Below are 23,994 nucleotides of genomic sequence, written 5' to 3'. Positions count from 1 at the left end.
GGGTGGGGGGGCAACAGGGAGCTAAGGAAAGGGAGGCGCTGGCGCTGCCGGGGTGCGCGGTGGGTGCGGGCTGGAGGGCGGGGCGGGCGGGGCGGGGCGTGGCCTTGGGGAGGGGCGGGGCTTCGCGCTCACCTGTGCGTTCCATCTGCAGCAGAACTCTGGTAAAGCACTATGTCGACCGTAGTAGCCCAGTCGCTGCATGTTTTTGGCTTCCGGTCTCACGTGGCCAACAATGTCTTCTTCTTCGATGAGCAGATCATTATATTCCCTTCAGGAAATCACTGTGTGAAGTACAATGTGGATCAAAAATGGCAAAAATTCATCCCAGGTAAAACCCCCTCCCATCCCCATACACATATTAGCCGATTTCTGAGTAACTAGGCTTCGTAAGCATGAGCCACCAGAGCCTGGTTCGACCTGATTCTCTGGTTCATCATTATGCTTTTGTGATTCATGCATCTTGACACCTATAACGAATCTCATTTTATTGCAACAGAGTGTTGCAACCCGTGGCTATAATGTCTCAAATATACACAACCGTTGGAAGTTTGAGAAGTATTTGGGAATGATCTAGCAAACTCTAATGATTTGCTATTAGAAATCATACCACTGGAAACACTGTGCAGCTTCTCTTGTTCAAAGAGTCTTCAGAGCACACAGCCAACACTAAAACTACTAAGAATGTAATTTACATTCCCACTTGTAGTGCATAAGAATTCCTGTTCCCTTATCACTTCACCAACTCTTAATATCCTAAATTTTTGTGAATCTAATGGTCGAGAAAAGGTATCTTAATGTGGTTTTAGTTTATTTCTTATTACTGAAGATGGTAAGCGTCTTTTCAAGTGTGAATGGAATATACCTACCTACTTTTATGTGAAACATCTTGCTCTGGGCAGGGAGTTTGCCCTAGTGGTTAAAGTGCTTGCCTAGCATGCACGAAGACCCGGGTTCGATTCTTCGGCACCACATACATACAAAAAAGCCGGAAGTGGTGTTGAGGCTCAAGTGGTAGAGCTCTAGCCTTGAGAAAGTCCAAGGACAGTGCTCAGGCCCTGAGCTCAAAACCAGGACTGGTAAAAAAAAAAATCTTGCTCATATTTTTTACAGTTTTTTCATCATTCTTGTGGTTTTTGAGTCTTGGGTATAAGTTTCTTACTGATTTGTGGATATACTGTATGTTCTGTATATTAATGATACTTCTGTTATAAATACTTCCAATCTGGTACTTGTATTTTCTACCTCCTTTTCGTGATAGGCAGAAATTCTTAGTTTTAGTGAAATCATAGTTATTAAACACAATGTGATATGCTGTTGGAATAAATTATATTAAACAGAGTTGATTTTTTTACTAATTTTATGTTCATCATATTTGCTAGACTATGATTACTTCTAATGTATTATCTGTAGACTGTCTGAGAGTTCCCTACAGTCAATCATATTGTCTATAAAATGGTGGTTTTATTTATTTCTTTTTTCTTATGTTTCTGACTGATAAACACTGCCAGAGAGAGTTGAATAAAAGTATAAAAATGGGCACCCTGTCATATTTCTGACCTTAAAGAGAATTCTTTTAACATGTCTAACTAAAGAAAAATGTTTAATGTACAAAATTATCGACATCCTTTATCAGGCTAAAGATTTTTTCCTAAGCTGGGCTCACGCCTATAATCTTAGCTACTCAGCAGGAAGAAATCTGAGAATCCCAGGTTGAAATCCAGGGAAGAAAAATATATGAGAATCTTAACTCCAGTTAAGCACCAGAAAGCTGGAAGTGGAGCTGTGGTTCAAATGGTAAAATGATAGCTTTGAGTACAAAAGCTCAGGGACAATACCAAGACCCTGAGTTCAAGCCCCACAGCAGGCAAGAGATAGAAGGAGAAGAAGAGGGAGAAGGAGGGAGAGGGAGAGAGGAATCTTCTCTAATTTGCTATTTTGCCCTCCGTGGACAAATAACTGAATTTTATTGCTCATATTTTCTATATTTTTCATAGTACTTCTATATTTTATACTAGACATCCATTTATTCAGACATTTATTTATGTTTGTTCTCATATCAGATGTTGCCACCATTAGACTTGAATGTGGTACTAAGTTCTTAACATTTTTGTTTGTCTAAGAAATACCTTTTTTCATCTCATTTTTGAAAGATAGTTTGATTAGTTATAAGATTTTTGTCACTGGGCACTGGTGGCTCACGCCTGTAATCCCAGCTACTCAGGAGGCTGAGATCTAAGAATTGTGGTTCAAAGCTAGCCTAGGCACTAAAGTCCATGAAACACATCTCCAAATAATCGCCAGAAAACCAGAAGTGTTGCTATGGCTCAAAGTAGTAGAACACTAGCCTTGAACTGAAGAGCTCGGTGACAGCACCTAGGTCTGTTTCAGTGGGTTATTTTTGTCTTCTATTTTGTTGCAGTGAAAAAAATATCCACTAAATCTTTTTTCTATAAATGATGTCTCTTCTTCTATCTTCTTTTAAGATCTTATCTGTTTACATGTATATGTGGGTATGTATACACATATATGTTTTACTTTTATTATTTATCCTCCTAGGGGTTCCCTGGGGTCCCTGGACCTAAGGCATAATATAGTTATTGGCAATTGTCACTTCAGATAGGGTGTGTGTGTGTGTGTGTGTGTGTGTGTGTGTGTGTGTGTGCTGGTACTAGGATTGAGCTCAGGGCCTTGTGCTCTCACTACCTTTTCACTCTATCACTTGAACCATGGCTCCATTTTTGGCCTTTTTGGTAGTAAATTGGAGATGAGTTTCATGGACTTTTCTGACCAGGTTGGCTTTGAACCTGGATCCTCAGATCTCAGCCTCCTGAGTAACTAGGATTACAGGTTTGAACCACAGGTGACAAGCCTCTGATATAGTATCTTTTTTTTATCTATGCCAATCTTGGGGTTTGAACTCAAGCACTGTCCCTGAGCTTTTTTGCTCAAGACAATCATTCTACCACTTGAGCCACAGCTCCACTTTGGGCATTTTCGTGGTTTATTAGAGATGGTGGTCTTATATGCTTTTTTTTGCCTGGACTGGCTTTGAACTGTGATGCTCAGAGCTCAGCCTCCTGAGTTTCTAGGATTACAGACAGATGCCTGGCAACTTATCTTTTTCATTCTATGATCTTCTCTGAAGTCCAGACCATCCAACTCCATCCTCCATGATTTTCCATCTCACTGAACCCCTATGTTATATACCAAACAATTTCCTTTAGGTTTTTTTGTCTTGGTTTCATTGATCTTTTTTATCAGCTATGTCTAATATACCACTTGAGATACAAACCGAGGTTTTAATTTCTGCTCATATTTCTTACATGCACTATTCCTTTTCTTCTCCAAACTCTGTCTTACATCACCAGGGTCCTCATTCCTATGCCTGTGGATCCTCCTAGCTACAGGTTCAGGTACTGTCCATATAACAGCCACCCTTTGATCATTCTTTAAGCCTAGGCCAAGGGTAGAGACAAACCTGGGAAGATGCCAATGGGGGTCTTATGAACAGACTTAGAACCATTTGAGCATGGAATTCCAGGGTCCTGAGGACCTAGAATATAATCTAGAATAGGCAACACAAATTCCAGGTGGCCCACAGTTCCATATTCCGGTAAGGGATATAGCCAGAGGATAGTGACTCTGAAATATGGGGCCCCTGAAGAACCCATGCTGGCTAGCTTCCTAGTAAAATTATTACCCGTCAGGTCATGAACTTAAGAGACCTGACTCTGATCTGGCTTTCCATTTCATTGGCTCATAGAGCCTCATTTTCCTCATCTGTAAAATGGACATGATGCCTAGCTTGCTCTCCTCACAGAACTATGATGGAGATCAAACATACTACTCATTTGTTCAGCCAACAAAAGTTGATTAAGCACCTCCTGTGTGCCAGACCCAAAAATCACTCACACGTACACATACATGCATGTGCGTATGCACACACACACACACACACACACACACACACACACACACACACACACCTATCCTTAAAGTACTCCACTCCAGTAGAGGAGAATGACAAAAAAAAAACCACCCAGAGTCAATGAAAGTATATATGTATTACTTTGTTACAGACACTAATAAAAAGGAAATGGAACATGAAAACCTTTTGGGAAAGTATGATATGGTAGCCTTTTTTCTCTTCTTCTACCTCCCATTCAGGTTACAGAGACATCTCAGTGGCTGAGAAAGGTTCTCTGATTAGTGACTTTTGATGGAGAATGAAGGAAGTAAAGGATGACATGGGAGGGGATGGGGGTGTAGAGCAAAGAGAATAGCAAAGGTCAGCATCCTAGGAGGGGCTGATTGTGTTAGGGGAATTGCAAGGAATAGCAAGCATGGAGAGAATGAGAGAGCTGGAGCAAGGGGTGAGACAAAGAAATAATGGGAGCAGCACCACATAGGACCAGGTAGGTCATAGTCCCTGACTGAGCAAAATGAAGGGTATAGACTCACCTTTCCTGTGGTTCATCCTGGCAACCATATGGTAAACAGACTGAAAGATGTGCCAAGGGAGCAAGGAGACATACTGAGAGATGATTGCTGTAATCCAGATAAGGGAAGCCACGCTTAGAGAAGGGGGAAGGCAGGCCATAGGAATGATGGGAAGAGAGCAGATGAGTATATTTTGAAGGCAGAGGTAACGGATTTCCTTGTAATGTGGATATGAGGGTGGAATAAAAAAACGCAGCGGCACCATTTTTGTACTGAGAGCATGTGGAAGAACCAACAAAATAAATGGCCAAAAAGATAAGATGGCATTTGTAGGAGAGATGAAAATATTAAAGGACAAGTCATCAACTTGACTAAAAACAATATGAAAACATTTAACAAACTCCAAAATTAGTCAGTATGTATAGACATAAGCCTCACTACATTTTGGTCAACTGACCGAACGTATATAACATTGGTCCCGTAAGATTATGTTGTCTAAGCAGGGCTAGGCAGCTCACGCCTGTAATCCTAGCTACTCAGGAGGCTGAGATCTGAGGATTGAGGTTCAGAGACAACCCTGGCACTAAAGAACATGAGATTCTTATCTCCAGTTAACCACCAGAAAACCGGAAGTGGCACTGTGGCTCAAGGGGTACGGTAGTAGTCTTGAGCTGAAGAGCTCAGGGACAGCACCCAGGCCCAGAGTGCAAACCCCACAACTGACCAAAAAAAAGAGAGAGAGAGAGATTATGTTGTCTATTGATGTTGTAAGTAACTCCTTTTTATGCATAAGTAAGCTCAACAATATTCAGACAACTCGCCTAAGGACACATTTCTCAGAAGTCAATCCTTATCTATGACACATGAGTATATTGGACACCTCCTAGGCACCAGATAAGGACACCTAGAATTAATGGATGAATGAAGGAAAAAACCATACCCTTTGTCTTACAGGAGCTCTAAGTGTTGTGATAGAAATGTGTGTATTCTTCATGTGCATAGAACTTTGTAAACAAGTAAGACAAATTCTATGCCCCATACAAGCCTAGCAGAAATTGAAGATCACCCTTGACTCACAGTTTTTCTTTGCCTACTCCAGGCAATCTCATACTCCTACCTTTAACTTCTCACTGTTGCTTTTCCCTCAGTTTTATGTTTTCAAATCTAACCGGTGTCTCTAGCTTTAGATTCCCATCTAACTGCAGATCTCATATAATCTACCCAAGCCCATTTTTATTATTTTTTCCTCTTCCTCTGTTATTTTTTTAAATTTTTTATTTTTACCAGTCCTGGGGCTTGAACCCAGGGCCTGGGCACTGTCCTTGAGTGTTCCCAAGGCTAGTACTCTACCACTGGAGCCATAGTACCACTTCCAACTTTTTCTGTGTATGTGGGACTGAGAAATAGAACCCAGGGCTTTGTGAATGCTAGGCAAGCGCTCTACCACTAGGCCATACTTCCTGTCCCTACTCTGTTCTTTAGACCTGATTTTTATCAGATAGTCGAACACAGGATAAAGACATGATCACAAAAACAAGTGACCCTTGTATAAATATCCCAGAAACCCAGAAAATATGTATGTAAGCATACAACTCTAATATACCATACAAGTGGTATTCGTAATTAGTTTCTGAACAATCCATTGGGTATTTGAGAATGGAAAGTAATTTAGATCCTTACTTCATGATTTTTTTAATCATTACGGACTTACGTATAAATCCATCAAACCATAAAATCTAGAATCAAAACCACATTTTTAAAAGTTACATATGTATGTATGTGTATATGTATATATATGTATGTATGTGTGTATGTATGTATATATGTATGTGTATATATATGTATGTATGTGTGTATGTATGTATATATGTATGTGTGTATGTATGTATGTGTGTATGTATGTATGTGTGTATGTATGTATGAATATATGTATGTATGTAAGCTGGCCACTAATGGCTCACACCTTTAATCCTAGCTACTCAGGAAGCTGAGATTTGAGGATTGCAGTTCAAAGCCACCTGGGTCAAGAAACTCTAAAAAGCTTACCTCCAATTAACCACCAGAAAACTAGAAATGGAACTGTGTCTCAAAGTGGTGGAGCACAAGCCTTGAACAGAGTTAGAGCCTATGCCCTGAGTTCAAGCCCTGCAACCAACCCCCTCTTCCCACTCCCCCCAAAAAGCATTTTAAGGCAAAGTCAATGGGTGCAATCTTCACTGCCACTCCTAACCTCCGCAGTCTAGTCAGTCTATCTTCCACCCACCCCAAGTGGTATTACTCATACCTTTCTCTCCTGCAACCTCTCACCAAGGAAATCACTGTTGGTTCCACTGCTTAACATTTCTGTAGTCACCCATCCTCTCATTCCTGTCCGACTGTCTTCATACAGCTTATTGCTGCTAACACCTCTGCTTCTTCGCCACCCCTCCCAGGACTGTCATCCACACAGTTGCTGGAGAGAGCTTCCTACAACACACGCCTGACCCTTCCTAAAACTTCTCTTCATTGCCTTCCATGTAGAGTCAAAACTCCATGCAGGGTTCTCAGTGTCCCAGAGCCCACTTCCCAGGTGCAGTCGTTCCCACAGCTCTTTCAGTGGAATCCTGTGTTCTAGGCAGGAATGTTGCATGGAGCCCATCACAAAGGGACTAGCACATCTTCTCCTGTCTTGTTCACCCCACCTACCCAGGGCTGGTATCTGTGGATGCCTTAATTTACCATGCACAATGCCTAGATATGATACCTCATAAAAAGGCTCTAATTTTGTATTAAACTCAGGAAAAATTGGATATAACTATATGACTATATAATAGCAAATCCAGCCTGAGTTATATTTCTCTTTATATCAATGTAGTCATCAAATATATGATTGCAAATATTTTAAATACTTTTTAAACAATACTTTTAATGGAAGGATCCCATGAAAGCAAATACTAGGGCCCTTAAAATTGTCATACACTCCCAATTTTATTTCCCAAATACAGCGTTGACACTGTATTAATCTTTGCCTCGGGCTTTGTTTGCTTGAGGCACACAGCTTTCATTTCATGCTTATTACTTCATGGTTGCAATATGCTTACTGTGTCTTTAGACATTCACCTCTATATTCCAGGAGAAGTTCCGGGAAATAGAATGTATGTGCTTCCAAGAAAACCACTCTAGCAGACTTCTGCATTCATTTCATGGCCAGAATGGCACATAGATAGCCTTACTGCAAGAGAGGCTGAAGAATTAACATGTGGGCATCTGAGTCTTTGGAGTAGAAGGAGGGTGTTAATTGATGGTACCGAGAGCATGAAAGCCTCTATAATTAGACCCCTATCCCACCCATCTAGGCCTATGCAATGTTTCAGCTATGACTGCTGCTGCAATTCTCCCAGCCTGCTTAAATCCTTTCTCACATCTATACCTGTAGCTCCAGCTCCTCCTGCTCATTTCCCCATCTCCCACCCTACCTTCTCATACTTCAGAAGTTTCTGCCTGGTTTGAGAACCAGACACAGATTGAACCCAGGGATGGCCAAGAACTGATTCTTGGTAATCGTGCACCTTCCTTCTTCGTGCCAGTGGTACTCACTATTTCCGTGAAGGCATGGGCTGCCCTCATTGTCCCCATTTACTTCTCTTTGCAGGTTCAGACAAGAGTCAGGGCATGCTGGCCTTGTCCATCAGTCCCAATCGCCGATACCTCGCTATCTCCGAGACTGTGCAAGATAGACCCATAATCACCATTTATGAACTGTCATCCATTCCTTGCCGGAAGCGCAAAGTCCTGAGTAATTTTGACTTCCCAGCTCAGAAATTCATCAGCATGTCTTTTTCTCCAGACTCCAAATACCTACTGACTCAGTCATCACCTCCAGAATCAAATCTGGTCTACTGGCTATGGGAAAAGCAGAAAGTAATGGCCGTAATTAGAAGTGACCTTCAGAACAATCCTATCTACCAGGTACCTACTAGCATACCAAGTGTCATGCAGACTGTAAAATAGAACTACTCTTTAGTAAACAATTTCTTTGTCCCAAAGTGTTCATTTTGCACATGCATTTAAAAATTTAGTCTCCCAATAATCATATAAAGAAACCATGGATGCCTGGTTTATGACTGTATTCCTAGCTACTCAGGAGGTTGGTTGAAATCTGAGGATCACAGTTTGAAGTTAACCCAGCCTAGAAAATCTGTGATACTTTCCAGTTCACTACCAAAAAGCTGGAAGTGAGCCTGTGGCTCAAGTGGTAGAGTGATAACCTTACGCAAAAAAGCTCAGGGTTAGCACCCAGGCCCTGAGTTCAAGCCTCAGGACTGGCACAAAAAATGTCATATTATCTCCACTTTCTAGATGAAGGAACTGAGGTCCCAGGATATTAAGTAATTCACCAAGACCACAGAGGTGGTAAGTGGCAAAACCAGCCATTGCTGACTCTAGCTCCTGTCATCTTTTTCTGACCTAGAGGTGAATTCATAGAGTTCATAAAATTCATCGAATTCACAGAATTCTTAGAATTCACCTCTCCATGGCCAGATCTCTTTTCAGAAAGGTTGCTGGGCAATAGGAAGACTTCAGACATGTAACATAAAATGGTGGTTCTTTAGGAATCTGTCAATGGAGTTGTAATTATGTGCAAAACAGAATTTTCTACAGTGATTTCAAGGAAAGTTCAATAACTCAGTTTATGTTCTGAGATACTAGATAATCAGTATCTCAAGCATAGGCTCAGCCATTCATCTTTCAAAAGGTCGGTGTGAAAATGAGAGCATCACAACCAGGACACTGATTTATCCAGTGTATTTCATTCCCAACTGAAGCTGAGAAGTGAATCAGAGGAATCAGAGGTTGCTTGGTTAATCAAAGAATCAGAGCAAAAGCAGGTAAAAACAGAAGTTATTCCACCCAGACCATAATAAAAGCAGTCCTATCCAGAGCAGGGAGTATCTTCTTTGAAGTAGATTCAATGACCCAATGAACATTTATTAATGCCCACATGGAGCATAGAACTAGGACAGATGAAGAAGCCACAGACCCTAAGTTGCTCCCCATCTAGTGAGATCAGAAGGTTGACTGTCCATTGGTCAGCAACCAAGTTGAAGCTGCATTGGGATCACATGGCAAGCCCCAACACACAATTTCTTCCCCTAAGGAAAAGGCTGCGAACACTTAACCTGACCTTCATTTCTCAGTGTTTCCAGCTGAGTTTAAATCCATTTTGTTGATCCAGTTTATCTATTGTAAATACTTCTCATGCTGCTCTGTGTGTGTGTGTGTGTATGAGAGAGACAGACTCTGTGTGCGTGCTTGTGTGTGTGTATGTGTGCTGGGGCTAGAACTCAAGGCCTAGGCAGGGTCCCTTAGCTTTTTTACTCAAACTGGCACTCTACCATTTGAGCTCCAGCTCTACTTCTGGATTTTTGGCAATTAATTGGAGATAAGAATTTCATGGGCTTTCCTGCCCAGGCTGGCTTCAAACTGTGAACCTTAGATCTCAGCCTCTTGGATAGCTAGTATTATAGGAGTGAAGCACTGTTGCCAGCTTGTTCTGTTTTTGACCTGCAAAGATTTCTTTAAGATTATAGGCCTCTACATATACAATGGATATAGATATCTGTCCTTACCAAATGTGAAATAAGATTGCGTAGTTCAGGGCCTGGAGTTTGGCCTAGTGATAGAGTGCTTGCCTCGCATGCACAAAGACCCAAGTTCAACTGATAGGTACCACATACATAGAAAAAGCCGGAAGTGGTGCTGTGGCTCAAGTTGTAGAGCACTAGCCTTGAGAAAACCCAAGGACAGTGCTCAGGCCCTGAGTTAAAACCCCAGGACTGGCACACACACACACACACACACACACACACACACACACACACACACACACACTCTCTGCATGGTTCAGTGACTGGATGAAATAGTCTCCACCAATTGAAATATCTTCATGATTAAAGTAGAAAATAATTCCATCAAGACTAGTTTTATGCATTTTTTCTTTTATTCACTTACATTTTACAGGTGAGCATCAATCCCCAGGATAACACTCAGGTTTGTGTCACTGGAAGTGGGATGTTTAAGCTTCTGCGTTTTACTGAGGGGACACTAAAGCAAACCAATTTTCAGAGAGGAGAACCCCAGAACTATCTAGCCCATGCCTGGATAACTGAAGAAAAGATCATTGTTGGCACCGACACAGGAAAGCTGTTCCTCTTTGAGTCTGGAGATGCACGTTGGGAAACGAGCATAATGGTCAAGGAGCCAGAAAATGGTTCCAAGAGCCTGGAGATCATCCATGAATCGGAGAGGTAACAAAGTCCCTAGGCTGACGCTCATGCACTTGTACTACTGGTATTATCCAATAATAGCCTTCTTCCTTAAATACCATCTACATTCACTTCTCTCTTTTAGTGTCACCTGTATTTGAGCATAAATTACACTTCTAGCCATTGCCTAGATGCAGTTCCTTTTTTTTTTTTTTTTTGCCAGTCCTGGTGCTTGAACTCAGGGCCTTGGGCACTGTCCTTGAGCTTTCTTAAGGTTAGTGCCCTACCACTTGAGCCACACCACTTTTTCTGTGTATATAGTACATACACAGAACGAACCCAGGGCTTTGTGCATGCTAGGCAAGGACTCACTCTACCACTAGGCCACACTCCCGGCCCCCATTTTGTTTTTGTTGTTGTTTTTTGTTGTTGGTTTTTGCCAATCCTGGGGCTTGGACTCAGGGCCTGAGCACTGTCCTTGGGCATTCCTCAAAGCTAGTGCTCTACCACTTGAGCCACAGCACCACTTCTGGCTTTTTCTGTGTATATGGTACCAGGGAATCAAACCTGAGTCCTCCTGCATGCTAGGCAAGCACTCTACCACTAGGCCAAACTCTCAGCTCCCTGCCCCTTTTTGGTTTTATACATGATTTCATTTCACTATGATTAATCTCCAAAATTATAGTTTTTTCCCCCAAAATAAATATCCTAATGGAAGGCCACTTCATTTAATGAACTGATCAAATATGTATCTGCCAACCCTCACAGTGTGCTAGGCCTTTAGCTAGGTATTGGGAATGCAAGTTCTCGAGGAGCAAACAATTCGATAAGAGGCTATAGATCAAAAACAAAGTGCAAGCAAGTGTAGTTGGTAAATCTGATAGGAGCAGGTGAGGTAGGAAGGAGACTCAGGAAGGAGCAGTCAACTGTACTTCAGCAGATGTGATCATTTTATAACCAATAACAATCTCATCACACACATATGGCAGTGTGCCTTTGGATATATCAGGCATTACTGCTAGTATATTTCCTGAATTTCCATTGAGTCTTACCCCTCTAAATACATAGTTCTATCATACCAGTCTTATAAATCAGGAAATGGTGGTTCAAATAACCTAAGATCACAGCACAGATCAGAATCAAGTTTCAAACCTAGTTTTCTGAACATACAGTCTTTCTAAAAATAATAATAATATGCTGTTATTCATACATTTTTCATTTTCTCATTTTCACATAACATAAAGAAGTAAAGATAACATTTCATCTGAACCAGTTCAGACAAGACTTAAGACGAATTGGTCCAGAAACAACCCATATCAAAAGGAGATGCTCAAGAGTAAAACCTAAGTGGTACTGCCCACATTTCTTTATTCTGAAACATCAGCTCTGGTTAGAGTTCCATGCCAAGATACTAAATGGTAAAATAAGGAGTGGGCACAAAAAATGACAGATCATAAAATGTCTACAAGATGCAGGTACAGTCTTTCTGTGGGTCCTGGACTTCCAGCATGAAGACTTCGTAACTCAGCCCGCATGCCCCTGCAACGCTCTCCTTTTCTGAAGTGGAATGTCAGCTCTCACCTCAGTCTTCCTCACGTGCCCTGTGTACCCTCTTGCTTACAGGCGTCATCATGTGCAGTTTCCTCTGTCCTCCCACCCTCCATCTTCCCGATTCCTACGTACTGGTAGGCTCCTGTTTATTCTGCACATCTCGGCTAGGACGTCTCTCACCTTTGCCCCATCTCTGCTGAGTTGCTGGTTCTGTCTTCCTGGCATACATAGCAGTCCCCTAAGAGTCCCTAGCCCTTGTGCCTCTAGACAAGGACTACATTGACCTTATTTACCACTGATTCCCAGAGGTATATGCATAGTATAATTCCAAATAATATTTATAAACAAATATAAATATTAAGTAAATGAATGAATAAATGAATACTAATGAAAACTTGTTCTACTTCTTATTCCCTTATGTATTTTTTTGCCTTAGTTTCTTTCTTTCTTTCTTTTTTTCCTTTGGTCAGTTGTGAGGCTTGAACTCAGGTGCCGTCCCCGAGTTTTTTTGCTCTAGGTTAGCACTCTACCACTTTGAGCCACAGCTTCACTTCCAGTCTTCTGGTGATTAACTGAAGATAAGACTCTCCCATAGCCAGGTGAGGTGGCTCACACCTGTAATCCTAGTTACTCAGGAGGCTGAGATCTGACAATCAGGGTTCAAAGCCACCCCAAGCACTACAAAATGGGGCTGTGGCTCCAGGGGTAGGATGGTAGCCTTGAGCTAAAGAGCTCAGGGACAGCACCCAGACCAGAGTTCAAGCCCATAACCCCCCCCGCAAATCCTCCCACCACCACCACTAAAAAGAAGACTCACAGCCTTTCTTGCCTGGGCTGGCTTTGAATTGCAGTCCTCAGATTTCAGCCTCCTGAGTAGTTAGGATTATAGGCATGAACCACTGACTCCCAGCTTGGCTTAGCTTCTTTTAAAAAACAAGGTTACTGTAAAGGTGATGGACAGAGGGGCTATGGTGACATAAGTCAAATAAAGGGTATATTTCTAGCCAGGTAATGGTGGGTCACCTATAATCCTAGCTACTCAGAAGGTTAAGATCTGCGATTCAAAACCAGCCCTGGCAGCAAAGTCCTGAGACTCTTATCTCCAATAAACTCCTCAGAAAAAGCTGGAAGTGGTACTGTGGCTCAAGTGGAAGAGCCTTGAACACTTAGAGGCTCAGGGACAAAGCTCAGGCCCTGAGTTCAAGACCCAGGACTGGCAAAAAAAAAAAAAAGGAAGAATATATTTCTTCTTGGACCGTGCCCTCCTCTGTGTGATTTAGAAAACGCAAACCCTCTGAGCCACTTTTTCCTAAACAAAATGGAAATCTTCATCATCACCACCATCATCATCATCACCACCACCATCATCATCATTACATCACCATCGTCATCATCATCACCATCATCATGCCCACACCAGGTTGTGGAACTACCAAATAAGTGTGTCACCTTACAGTCTTTTCTCTTTGGAGCTTGTAGCACATACCCAGGCTATAAGGCAACATGTGCCTAAGAAAGGAGAATCTGTGGTGGTATTATCCACATCTAAGGACATCCCTTTTTCTCCTTCCAGGAAAAACTCAACACCTTAGCATTGCCGCTGATGTTTTTATTTGCTGTTTTCCTTTTCCAGCCTGATTGAATTTCCACCAGTCAGTTCCCCAGTCCCTTCCTATGAACAGATCGCGGCAACCAGTAGCCACAATCAGCTGCTCTTGCCCCAAGTGTTTGCCATCGCAACCTATTCCAAGGGATTCGCTTGCTCAGCTGGGCCAGGAAGAGTTCTGCTGTATGAGAAGGTGGAAGACAAGGACTGTTACCGGGAGAGCAGAGAGATCCGGGTAAGTAGAGGAGGAAGGAAGAAACAGGGCTGGGGTCTTGCTGGCATTGCTCTCCAGCAGTAGCAGCAGTATCAGCAGCACTCTGATAAGGCACTTGAAGAGGAGAGAGAGGCCTGTAAAGCAGACCAGAAAGTATAACACAGATATCTTGCCTGAGAAAGCATTTAGGACAAGGCAAATAAGACTGGAGTTGTAGAAGAGGAAGTTCTGAATTTGAATCTTGGGAGAGAACTGTGGCAAATCTTCTCCAAACCACAGGGCTTCCACTGGCTTTTAACACATCTGTTGTTAGCGTGTGTTGATATTTAATGCCAAGCCAAATACCTGGCACACAATAAGCTTTCAGTGGTGCTTGTGGAACAATTATTACAGAGTATTATGGAGAGAGTTAGGGTATGACTGCTTGGGGAAGATCAAGGAAGATTTCTTAGTAGTTGATACTTGGAAGAAGGGTTTTCAGAAGATGGATAATACTTGATAGGAAGAAACAGGAACTCTAGATGACAGGAACACTTAACAAAAGAATCACAGGAGGATGCAAGGCTATGTTTGGAGATATTCTTTTCCCCAGTAAAGAGGGATGAAATGTACTTGAAGAGAAAAGAGAAGTAGCCAAAGCTGATTAAGATGCCTAATATCAGCCCGAGGGTGGAGAATGTAATACAGAAGCTTTAAGTAGAAAAAGGTTATTATGATTACAGAAAACAACCTGTCTATGATACACATTGGCAGTGATCCTGGAGGCGCTTCATTCCAAAAGCGGTTCAGAATTCACCGACTGAGTTAAACTTGGCTCTGCATGTATTGGCTGAGTGACTTGAGATGAGATTTGGATCTTCCAAAACCTCCATTTTGTTCACTAATAACAAAATGTGTTTAAAGCCTACAGATCCTAGCCCTGGTGGTTCACCCTTGTCATCTTAGCAATTGAGGAAGAGGCTGAGATCCAGAGGCTCACAGCTTGAAGCCAGTCCAGGCAGAAAAGTCCGAAAGACACCGCCCCCCCCCCCCAAAAAAAAATTACCCAGTGAAAAGTAAGGTGGAAACATGGCTGAGTAATCAAGCCAAGCAAGTACAAGACTGAGTTTAATCTCAACATAATAAAAAACAAAAAAGCACAGAAACAGAGGCATTCCAGCCCTCTCTTCTTTGTACTTGAGGATGATCCCAAGAAGAATCCTGGTCTAGTATTCATATAGGTCAGGATTCTACAAGAACTCTCAACACCCTATTACATGCTGATCAAGTACATGCTGATAGTATGGTGCCATTACTGATACCTACTTTGTGTCTTGGACAGATTCCTACAGACCCACAGAGCAATGATCCAAGTCAGTCAGACAAACAGGATATTCTATGCATGTGCTTCAGCCCCTCAGAAGAAACCTTGATTGCCAGCACCAATAAGAACCAGCTCTACAGCATCACCATGTCCTTGACAGAAATCAGCAAGGTGAGCCTACTCCAACCCCCCCCCACCCCACCGCACCCCGCTTCCAGGGCAGGCCTGCATACTTGCAGAAGAGGCTGTTCACTGTATGAGTAGATTTTCCTCCAGCCTCACTTTGTAACTGAGCAAAAGAAACTCTGATTTTAACCTGTTCTTTTAGGAACATTTACAGTATCTGCAATTGCTGCTGCCTTTGGAGGACATATTGATGCTGTCTATTTAATTTACATATCCTTTTCCCAGAAATTGCACTGAAGGAATTTAATCTACTGCCATATTGTTCATTGGCACAAAAATGTGTATATAAAAATGTTTAGTGTTGGGGCCGGGTGTTTGGCCTAGTGGTAGAGTGCTTGCCTGGCATGCACAAAGACCCGGGTTCGATTCCTCGGTATCACATACATAGAAAAAAGCCGGAAGTGATGCTGAGGCTCAAGTGCAGAGCTCTAGTCTTGAGAAAGTCCAAGGACAGTGCTCAGGCCCTGAGCTCAAGTCCAGGACTGGCAAAAAACAAAAACAAAAACAAAAAGAATGTTTAGTGTTGGTTTTTGTATTGTTTTACAATGACAACAAAAAAGTTGCCATAACTACACTGCAGATACTACAACCAAAAAAAAGCACCATAAATGATGAAGCTAATGTTTTACATTGCTTACTTTATCAGCAAAATATTATTATGTTAAATCCATAGGCACCTTATAATAGTATGGATATAAAACATCTGATGGAATAATAACGAAAATAGATCATCTACCATCATGACAGGAGATTCTAACATACTTTTCTTAAAAATGTTTTCATAACTGCTCTATTGAGTTATTTTGGGAACATCTTCACCCACCTCAGAGAAGCCAACATTATTATAATACCTCTGCCTTCCTGCCTCCCCTCCCCAATCCTAAGCAAGCACTTAATCTAACACATTAAGTATGAATAGATTATAAAGAAGACTTGGGACTACAGAGTAGCTTAGTGGTACAGTGGGAGACAGCTCCACTTTTAGCTTTTTCTGTGTTTAGAGGTAAGACTCATGGAGTTTACTGCCTGACCTGGCTTCAAACCACAATCCTCAGATCTCAGCCTCCAAGTAGCTAGGATTACAAGCAGGAGCCACTGGCATCCAGCTAAGCAAATTTTTAACATAGCATTTTAATTTCTGATTATTGTTCACTATATACTTTAGTTATTTCATGAGACTCTTTATATACATTGTGACTTGTCATAATCAGATTTAGACTTATACCAATTTGACAATAATGTATTATTAATGAATATTAACTTCTATCTAACTCCATTACTTTTTCTCTTTTCATGGTATTATGCTTATTTATATTATATCTATAAATATTATAAATCTACAACAGTATATTGTCAAAATTACTCTCATACATAATCTATATATTTTTTTAAAATCTCTTTTTCTTTTTGCCAGTCCTGAGTACTGTCCTTGAGCTTTCCTCAAGGCTAGCATTCTACCCAGAGCCACCACACCATTTCTGGCTTTTTGTATGTATGTGGTACCTAGGAATCGAACCCGGGTCTTCGTACATTATAGGCAGGCACTCTTACCACTAGGGCAAACTCCCAGCCCCATAATCTATATTTTTAAAAGAAGTCAAGGGAAGACTGAGGAACAGGTCTATAATACTAAACTTATCATTTTTGTTCTCTTAATTTGTTTCTGTGGGTTTGAGTTACCAATTTATGGATACTTTATTAGTCTAATACATTCCTCTGTGTAATTTTTTTTTGACCAGTCCTGGGCTTGAGCTCAGGGCCTGAGCACTGTCCTTGGACTTTCTCAAGGCTAGAGCTCTACCACTTGAGCCTCAGCATCACTTTTGGCTTTTTTCTATGTATGTGGTGCCGAGGAATCAAACCCAGGTCTTCGTGCATGCTAGGCAAGCACTTTAACCACTAGGACAAACTCCCAGCCCAGTCCTCTGTGTAATCCTATTGGCAAATACATTGCCTTTATACCTGTGGGTCCAATAACATATATATGTATGGTTAAGCCAGTTGAAATAGAAAGAAAAAAAGAAACATGAAGTTATATTGTCCTTATAATTACCTCTACTGGTGCTCCGTATTTTTTTCTTTCTGCCAGTCTTGTGGCTTGAACTCAGGGCCTGAGCACTGTCCTTGGGATTTCTCAAGGCTAGTGCTGTACTACTTGAGCCACAGCACCACTTCTGGCTTTTTCTATGTATGTGGCACCAAGGAATCGAACCTGGGTCTTTGGGCCTGCTAAGCAAGCACTCTACCACTACGTCAAACTCTTGGCCCTGCTCCTTATTTCTTTTTTTTTTTAAAGGAATATAAAACTATTTATTGACCACTGTTCACCATTATTTACAATAAAGTAAACAATATACAGTTGGGTAACATTCTGATTACTACAAAGTTGTTTTTCTGGCTTTTGTGGATCCAGTAACCCAATACTGAAAAAAATTGAGCCTACATGTTAGGAATGAGTTAGGGTAAAGAAAAAGCATGCAGGTCAACAATTATAAAATTTTGTTCACTCATTTAGGCCAGCAGGTCCTAAATAGTCGAAATCTCTAACCTGTTGATTTTACATTTCCATGAGCAGTCTTAGATAGCTCATAATCTATGAGCTTTTAGTATACAGATTCTAATACTCTGTAAAGGAATGCTCATTACACAAACTTTTAATGAAAGGAAATCAAAATTTATCTTAGTTGTCTCATCTGGGTGAGGGAAGCTGTTGATAAGACACTTTTCCTTTCAAGACATTTTGCAAACGTATTGCATTTGCTATCTATGGCAGAGGCTGGAGGACCTAAAGTTGAGGCTAGCCTGTCTACCTACTAAGTTCAAGGCCAGCCTGAGCTGCCTAGTGACCCTGTCTTAAACAACAACAAAATAAAACAAGGGCCAGGGATGTAACACAGTGATACATCATTTGCCTACATATGCAAGGCTGTGGGTCTGATGTCCAATACCTCTAAACAAGCAAAATCTCCAAAATAAAAAACTACCCATGTAAGTATTTTGTTTACACACACACAAACACACAAAAAAATTCAGGATGGTCCTTCAACATAGCAGTTAAAGACAAGTTGTTCTGATTAAGTAATTGCCAGAAAAAGTTGCCTTATTAAAAAAAATCTGTTCCTGAATACAGAGGAAATATACCATGATATTAAAGGAAACAACTACAGAAAGCCTTAATTATATTTGCTCAAAGTAACCAGTGCTATTGAGGGGAAAAAAACCAAACTCAACAACTCCCAATACTACTTTCAAAACCAACATATCAAACTTGATTTTCATTAGAATGTAGTTGTTTCACACCATTAATTCAAAAACCAAGACTCAGATTTTATATATATGTATAAATATATATAAAAAACAATGCAAACAATTATTGAGCTTCATCTTCTGAACAAGAATGCCAAGTTAGTCTCTCTTCATAAAAAGCAATTACCATCTGAGGACACTTCATATTTGCCTCTTTTGCCAGCACCAAGTCAGCTTCATCTGAATCTTTCCATTTCATGAGAAACATCAATTCTCCACTGCTGTCTGTGGCACCAATGATTTGTTTAGGATCTAGACCTCTAGCAAAGCCCCTTAGTTTGTTAGCACTATCTCTTTTCTTTGATTGGCTGTCATCAGATTCACTGTCTGATAAAGATTTTCTTTTTGTACCATCCTTTTCTTTACCAGCTTTTTGAGAATGAAGAAATGCTTCAATTAATTCTGGACAATCTAAATTTTCTTCAGGTTCCCAAGTATGATCAGCATCTGTAAATCCCTTCCACTTCAGGAAATATTCTACCTTCCCATTTACTACACGCCGGTCCAGTACTTTTTCCACAACAAATTCTCCAGGCTCTGCTTCTTCAACTTCTTTACTCTTTCCATTCCGTTTCTTTCCCATTTTTTGCAATGTAGTTTTGTTAGAGGCCATTTTTAATTGTAGGCTTGATGAGCTATTACTCAGCTGCTCCCGGTCGCGATCGTGCAGCAGCACCGGCTCCCAGCTCCAGTCACCCTGCTCCTTTTTTTCTTATGTGAATTTCAGTTACTGTCTGTGGCCACTTGCTTCCAACCTGAAGGATTTTCTCTAGTGCTTCCTGTCTGTCCATCTGTCAGTACTATTATTTGAATCCACAATGCACTCCAAGATTGGTCTCCAGATTATGGCACTGTTGGGAGATTATGTAACTTTTAGGAGACTGAGCCTAATTGGAGGTCACCCATGTGCCCTCCATGTTCTCTTATAAATGACTAGTCATTTTTCTTCTGATGCTTTCAAGATTTTCTCCTTGAGGAAATAAAGGCTTTTAGCATTTTTATCATGATATCTATTTATGGGTGGCGCACAGAATAGACCACTGCTTTTGATGACAAACACTGTTCAGATATAAAGAACTAGGTAGATACTCAGGGGGCCAAGATTTAGAGGGTCATGGTTTGAGGCCATGTCTTGGAAAAAAGTTCATAAGACCCACATCTAAACAGAAAAAGCATATTGTACAGAAAAGAATGGGAAGAAAAAGTTTTGTGGGTTTTTTTTTTATCAGTCCTGAGGCTTGAACTCAGGGCCTAGACACTCCCTAAGCTTCTTTTTGGTCAAGGCAAGCACTCTACCACTTGAGCCACAGTGCCACTTTCAGCTTTTTCTGTTCATGTGGTACTGAGGAATTGAACCCAGGGTTTTATGCATGCTAGGCAAGTACTCTACCACTAAGCCACATTCCCAGCCCTCAGTGCTTTATTTTTTAGACAAGAAAGTATATTTAAAATCGTATAGGAGGGTGAGGCATGAAGCTCAAGTGGTAGAGCGCTTGCTTAGCAAGTTTAAGGCCTAGATTCTAATCCTCCAAACCCAAGAGATCGTGATGTGCTAGTAGAGGCAAGGATGTTGAACATATTTGGAAAAGGAGAAACAAATGGAGAAGAGGGAAGTCATCTGTGCCTGCCAAAAGCAGAGTAGGTGTGTGGAAGTTTATAACGGAAGAGGGCCAGAATTTGAAGAAATCCCCATCCCAGCTTTGTCTTGGCTATGAACACTTCTTTTTTTTAAGTTACTTATTTTTTGTGGGTCATGGGGCTTAAACTCTGGGCCGGGGCACTGTCTCTGAGCTCTTCCACTCAAGGTTACTGCCCTACTCCTTGACCCACAGCCCCACTTCCCATTTTCTAGTGATTAATTGGAAATAAGAGTCTCATGGTCTTTAGTCCCCAGGCTGGCTTTGAATCTCGATCCTCAGATCTCAGCCTCCTGAGTAGCTAGGGTTACAGGTGTGAGCCATCATGCCCAGTGGCTATGAACACTTCTAACATGTATGTACTTCATTAAATTTCCAACCATCACATCTCATTTAGATGTCCTAGGGATACTGCCTTTGATGACAAATACCTGGAATAACTACATGCCACCACAATAAGATTTGTGTAAATTTAAAATCATTTACCTATTCTTATTTGCTCCTGGTGGTAAAATAATTAGCTCTTTCTCTTCAGAGGCAAATTTGGCATCACTTATTGACATATTTAAAATTACTCATAACATTTTACCCAGCATTCGCTTTTAGAAATGCACTGTAAGGAAGCAGTCAGAGAGATACATGCCTGTATAGAAGGATATCTAGTTTTGTATTGTTCATCAGTAAGAAAAATTGGGAGCCACTAAAATGTTCCCATAATACAAGAATAGTTCAATTGTAGAATATTTGTAGAACAAAATGTTATTGACATTAAAATAATGTTTTGAAATAATAGCGCCATAGGAACACCCGCATACCATTTAAGAAAATCTGCCAAGGCCTAATTTCCATACATACAGGCTAATTAATGCTCCCAGGTACTAATTAGAGCTGAAGAACACAGCCAGCCTTTTGCTCACCCTGCTGGGTCTGCATTCTGTGTGATTTCTCAGGGGGAGCCTGCTCACTTCGAGTACCTGATGTACCCACTGCACTCAGCGTCCATCCTGGGCCTGTCTACCTGCATCCGCAAACCCCTCATTGCCACCTGCTCCCTGGACCGATCCGTTCGCATCTGGAACTATGAATCAAAGTAAGGACTCAAAGGCTTTGCTGCTGCAGTATGAAGAATTTCAGTTGGTAAATTTGTTTATGCAAAGTGATTTAATTAGCGAGTTTTGCAATCAAATTACTTTGAAGCTTTCAGTTGGAAAATTCTTTTTGCTTTTTTAAATCATTAGTCACCTTGCCTGCTTCTCACTCTTGCATGAGCTAGGAAATTACTCTAGTTTATGAAATGCTTACTACATATCAGACATTATGCTAGACACTAGGGACATAAAAGTAATACCTTAGTATTTCATCTTCCTGTGTAAGTTCCGCTGTCCTTCCATATCTCTTTGCTCATTTCTCCCAGATCTGATTTTTTATTTTATGGAACTCTCCAACCCCTCTTACTCCTCCTCCTCTTCCTCCTGCTCCAAACACTCCCAAACACCCGAATGACTGTATTCTTCTGAGAGAACTTACACTATGAGAGCTGATGTTGGGGAGGGGAATAATACTCATGAGTTTTAGAGTCTTGTCAAAGCAGTATCTTCAAAATCATTACACAAAACACATGACCAGTTTCTTTCCTTCTTTCTTTTGTTACTATTATTGTTGTGAGGGGGGGTAGGCATTTGAACTTGGGGCCTGAGCTTTTATACTCAGCCACTTTTGGTTTTCTAATGGTTAATTGGAGTAAGAGTCTCACAGACTTTCCTTTCCAGAATGGTTTTGAACCATTGACCTTAGCTCTCAGCCTCCTGAGTAATTAGGATTTCAGGTATGAGCCACTAGCACCTGTCTTGATCAGCTTCTTTATTGGCTGCACATTATCTTCAAGGGCTAAGCAAGAATCTTCAAGTACGAGAATCTAGAAAAGTAAAACAAATAACTGCAAAAAATGTGTTAACAATATGTACCAAATACAGTTGAGGGCTTGAGATATTTAAGAGATTTTGACTTATTACTCAGTAACTAATTTTTTTCATAGCACTCTGGAACTATTTAAGGAATACCAAGAAGAGGCCTATTCAATCAGCCTTCACCCTTCTGGGCACTTCATTGTAGTAGGGTTTGCTGACAAACTTCGCCTCATGAATCTACTCATTGATGATATACGATCTTTCAAAGAATATTCTGTGAGAGGATGCAAAGAGGTAAAAACCAAACAGATAAAGACCTAGTCTCTTGGAAATCCAAAAGTTGGAATATCAAAAACTAACACAAACTGGGGAAGTAGGACCAAAGTCTGACTTACAGAATTTCAGTGGCTTTAAAATGAATCAAATACATCTCCCTCTGAACTCAATGTGTGTGTGTGTGTGTGTGTGTGTGTGTGTGTGTGTGTGTATCTGAGTACTGTCCTTGGACACTTTTTGTTCAAGACTAGCACTCTGCCACTTGAGCCATGGTATCACTTCCAGCTTTTTCCTGTGTATGTGGTACATACCCACAGAACAGGGCTTCATGCATGCTAGGCTCCTCCACTAGGCTATGCGCCTAGCTTGAGTATATGGTTTTATCCCTGTCTATTTTACTGGACCTAAAAACTTGTTAAAATCCACCTGAGAGACAGGTCAACTCTATGCTCATAGAGTTGAACAAATATTGAAGAAGAAAACTGATCTCTGGACCAGGCACCAATGGTTCACATGTATAATCTACGTGAGAGGCTAAGATCTGAGGATCGCAGCTCAAAGCCAATCCCACCCACTGAGACTCTTCTGTTCCACTAACTAGCAAAATGGCAGAAGTGGAGGTATGGATCAAATGATAAAACACCAGCTTTGGGCAAAAAAACATCCTTGGGGCCAGGAATAGGGCCTAGTGATAGAGTACTCACCTAGCATGCATGAAGCCCTGGGGTCAATTCAATACACAAAAGAAGCCAGAAGTAATGCTGTGCCTCAGATAGCAGAGCACTAGCCTTGAGCAAAAAGTGTCCAACGACAGTGCCCAGGCCCCAGGACAGGAAAAAAGAATCCAAGCAAAAGCACAAGGCCCTGAGTTCAAGACTCAGTGTCAGCATACACATATGCGTGCTCATGCTCACACACACACACAGAATAAACTCCAAATGACGGTCCCAGTTGGGAAAGTGAGAGTGGAAATAGGTAGAACCAGGAAAGCTAAGCATCAACAGAAGCAGTAGACAATCCATTCAGATGATACCCCGTCCCCACCAAATAACTTGAATAAATAAGACAATGATTTTGAAATAGGGTATCTACAGCCCAAGAGTCCAAGCTGTGTAATGATTATTGGGCAGGGAAGGATTGGTCGTCATCTTGGCTGTGATGAGCTACAGAATATCAGCCATGAATAAACACAGTAGCCAAGTCAGCATTATTACACTTTCCTCACCTCCACTCCTGTCTTCTCATGGAGTTCCCACTCAAACTCTTCCAGAATAGCCAACCTTGACTCCAGTCTCCAGTCAGTTTGCTCACCTCTTCTTGCTT

The 23,994-nt window shown here is 41.2% G+C and overlaps 1 protein-coding gene and 1 pseudogene across 6 annotated transcripts in view; one reads left to right on the top strand and one right to left on the bottom strand.

Annotated features, from left to right (window-relative positions):
- Cfap57 (cilia and flagella associated protein 57) overlaps positions 1–23,994 on the top strand; it is a 61,210-nt gene that overhangs the window by 154 nt on the left and 37,062 nt on the right. For 2 of the 5 annotated variants that reach the window (XM_090335054.1, XM_090335051.1), the window contains exons 2-8: positions 152–328; positions 8,072–8,388; positions 10,441–10,727; positions 13,870–14,077; positions 15,378–15,530; positions 21,439–21,578; positions 22,524–22,689. In XM_090335054.1, coding sequence (XP_090191180.1) covers positions 172–328; positions 8,072–8,388; positions 10,441–10,727; positions 13,870–14,077; positions 15,378–15,530; positions 21,439–21,578; positions 22,524–22,689 — 1,428 coding nt within the window. In that variant the 5' untranslated portion in view covers positions 152–171. The remainder of the gene's footprint in view (positions 1–151; positions 329–8,071; positions 8,389–10,440; positions 10,728–13,869; positions 14,078–15,377; positions 15,531–21,438; positions 21,579–22,523; positions 22,690–23,994) is intronic. The other 3 variants (XM_090335052.1, XM_090335055.1, XM_090335053.1) reach the window with 3 other exon arrangements.
- Positions 18,738–23,954, bottom strand: LOC150061977 (chromobox protein homolog 3 pseudogene; annotated as a pseudogene). Its single transcript, XR_016535971.1, has 2 exons — positions 23,897–23,954; positions 18,738–19,702 (listed from the first exon to the last, which is right to left on the bottom strand). The product of XR_016535971.1 is annotated as a chromobox protein homolog 3 pseudogene (transcript).

Source organism: Megascapheus bottae, chromosome 6, assembly GCF_031878675.1.
Source record: "Megascapheus bottae isolate mThoBot1 chromosome 6, mThoBot2.hap1, whole genome shotgun sequence".
NCBI lineage: Eukaryota > Metazoa > Chordata > Mammalia > Rodentia > Geomyidae > Megascapheus > Megascapheus bottae.
Note: the sequence above shows the minus strand (reverse complement) of the source record. Positions and strands in the feature narration are given on the sequence as shown.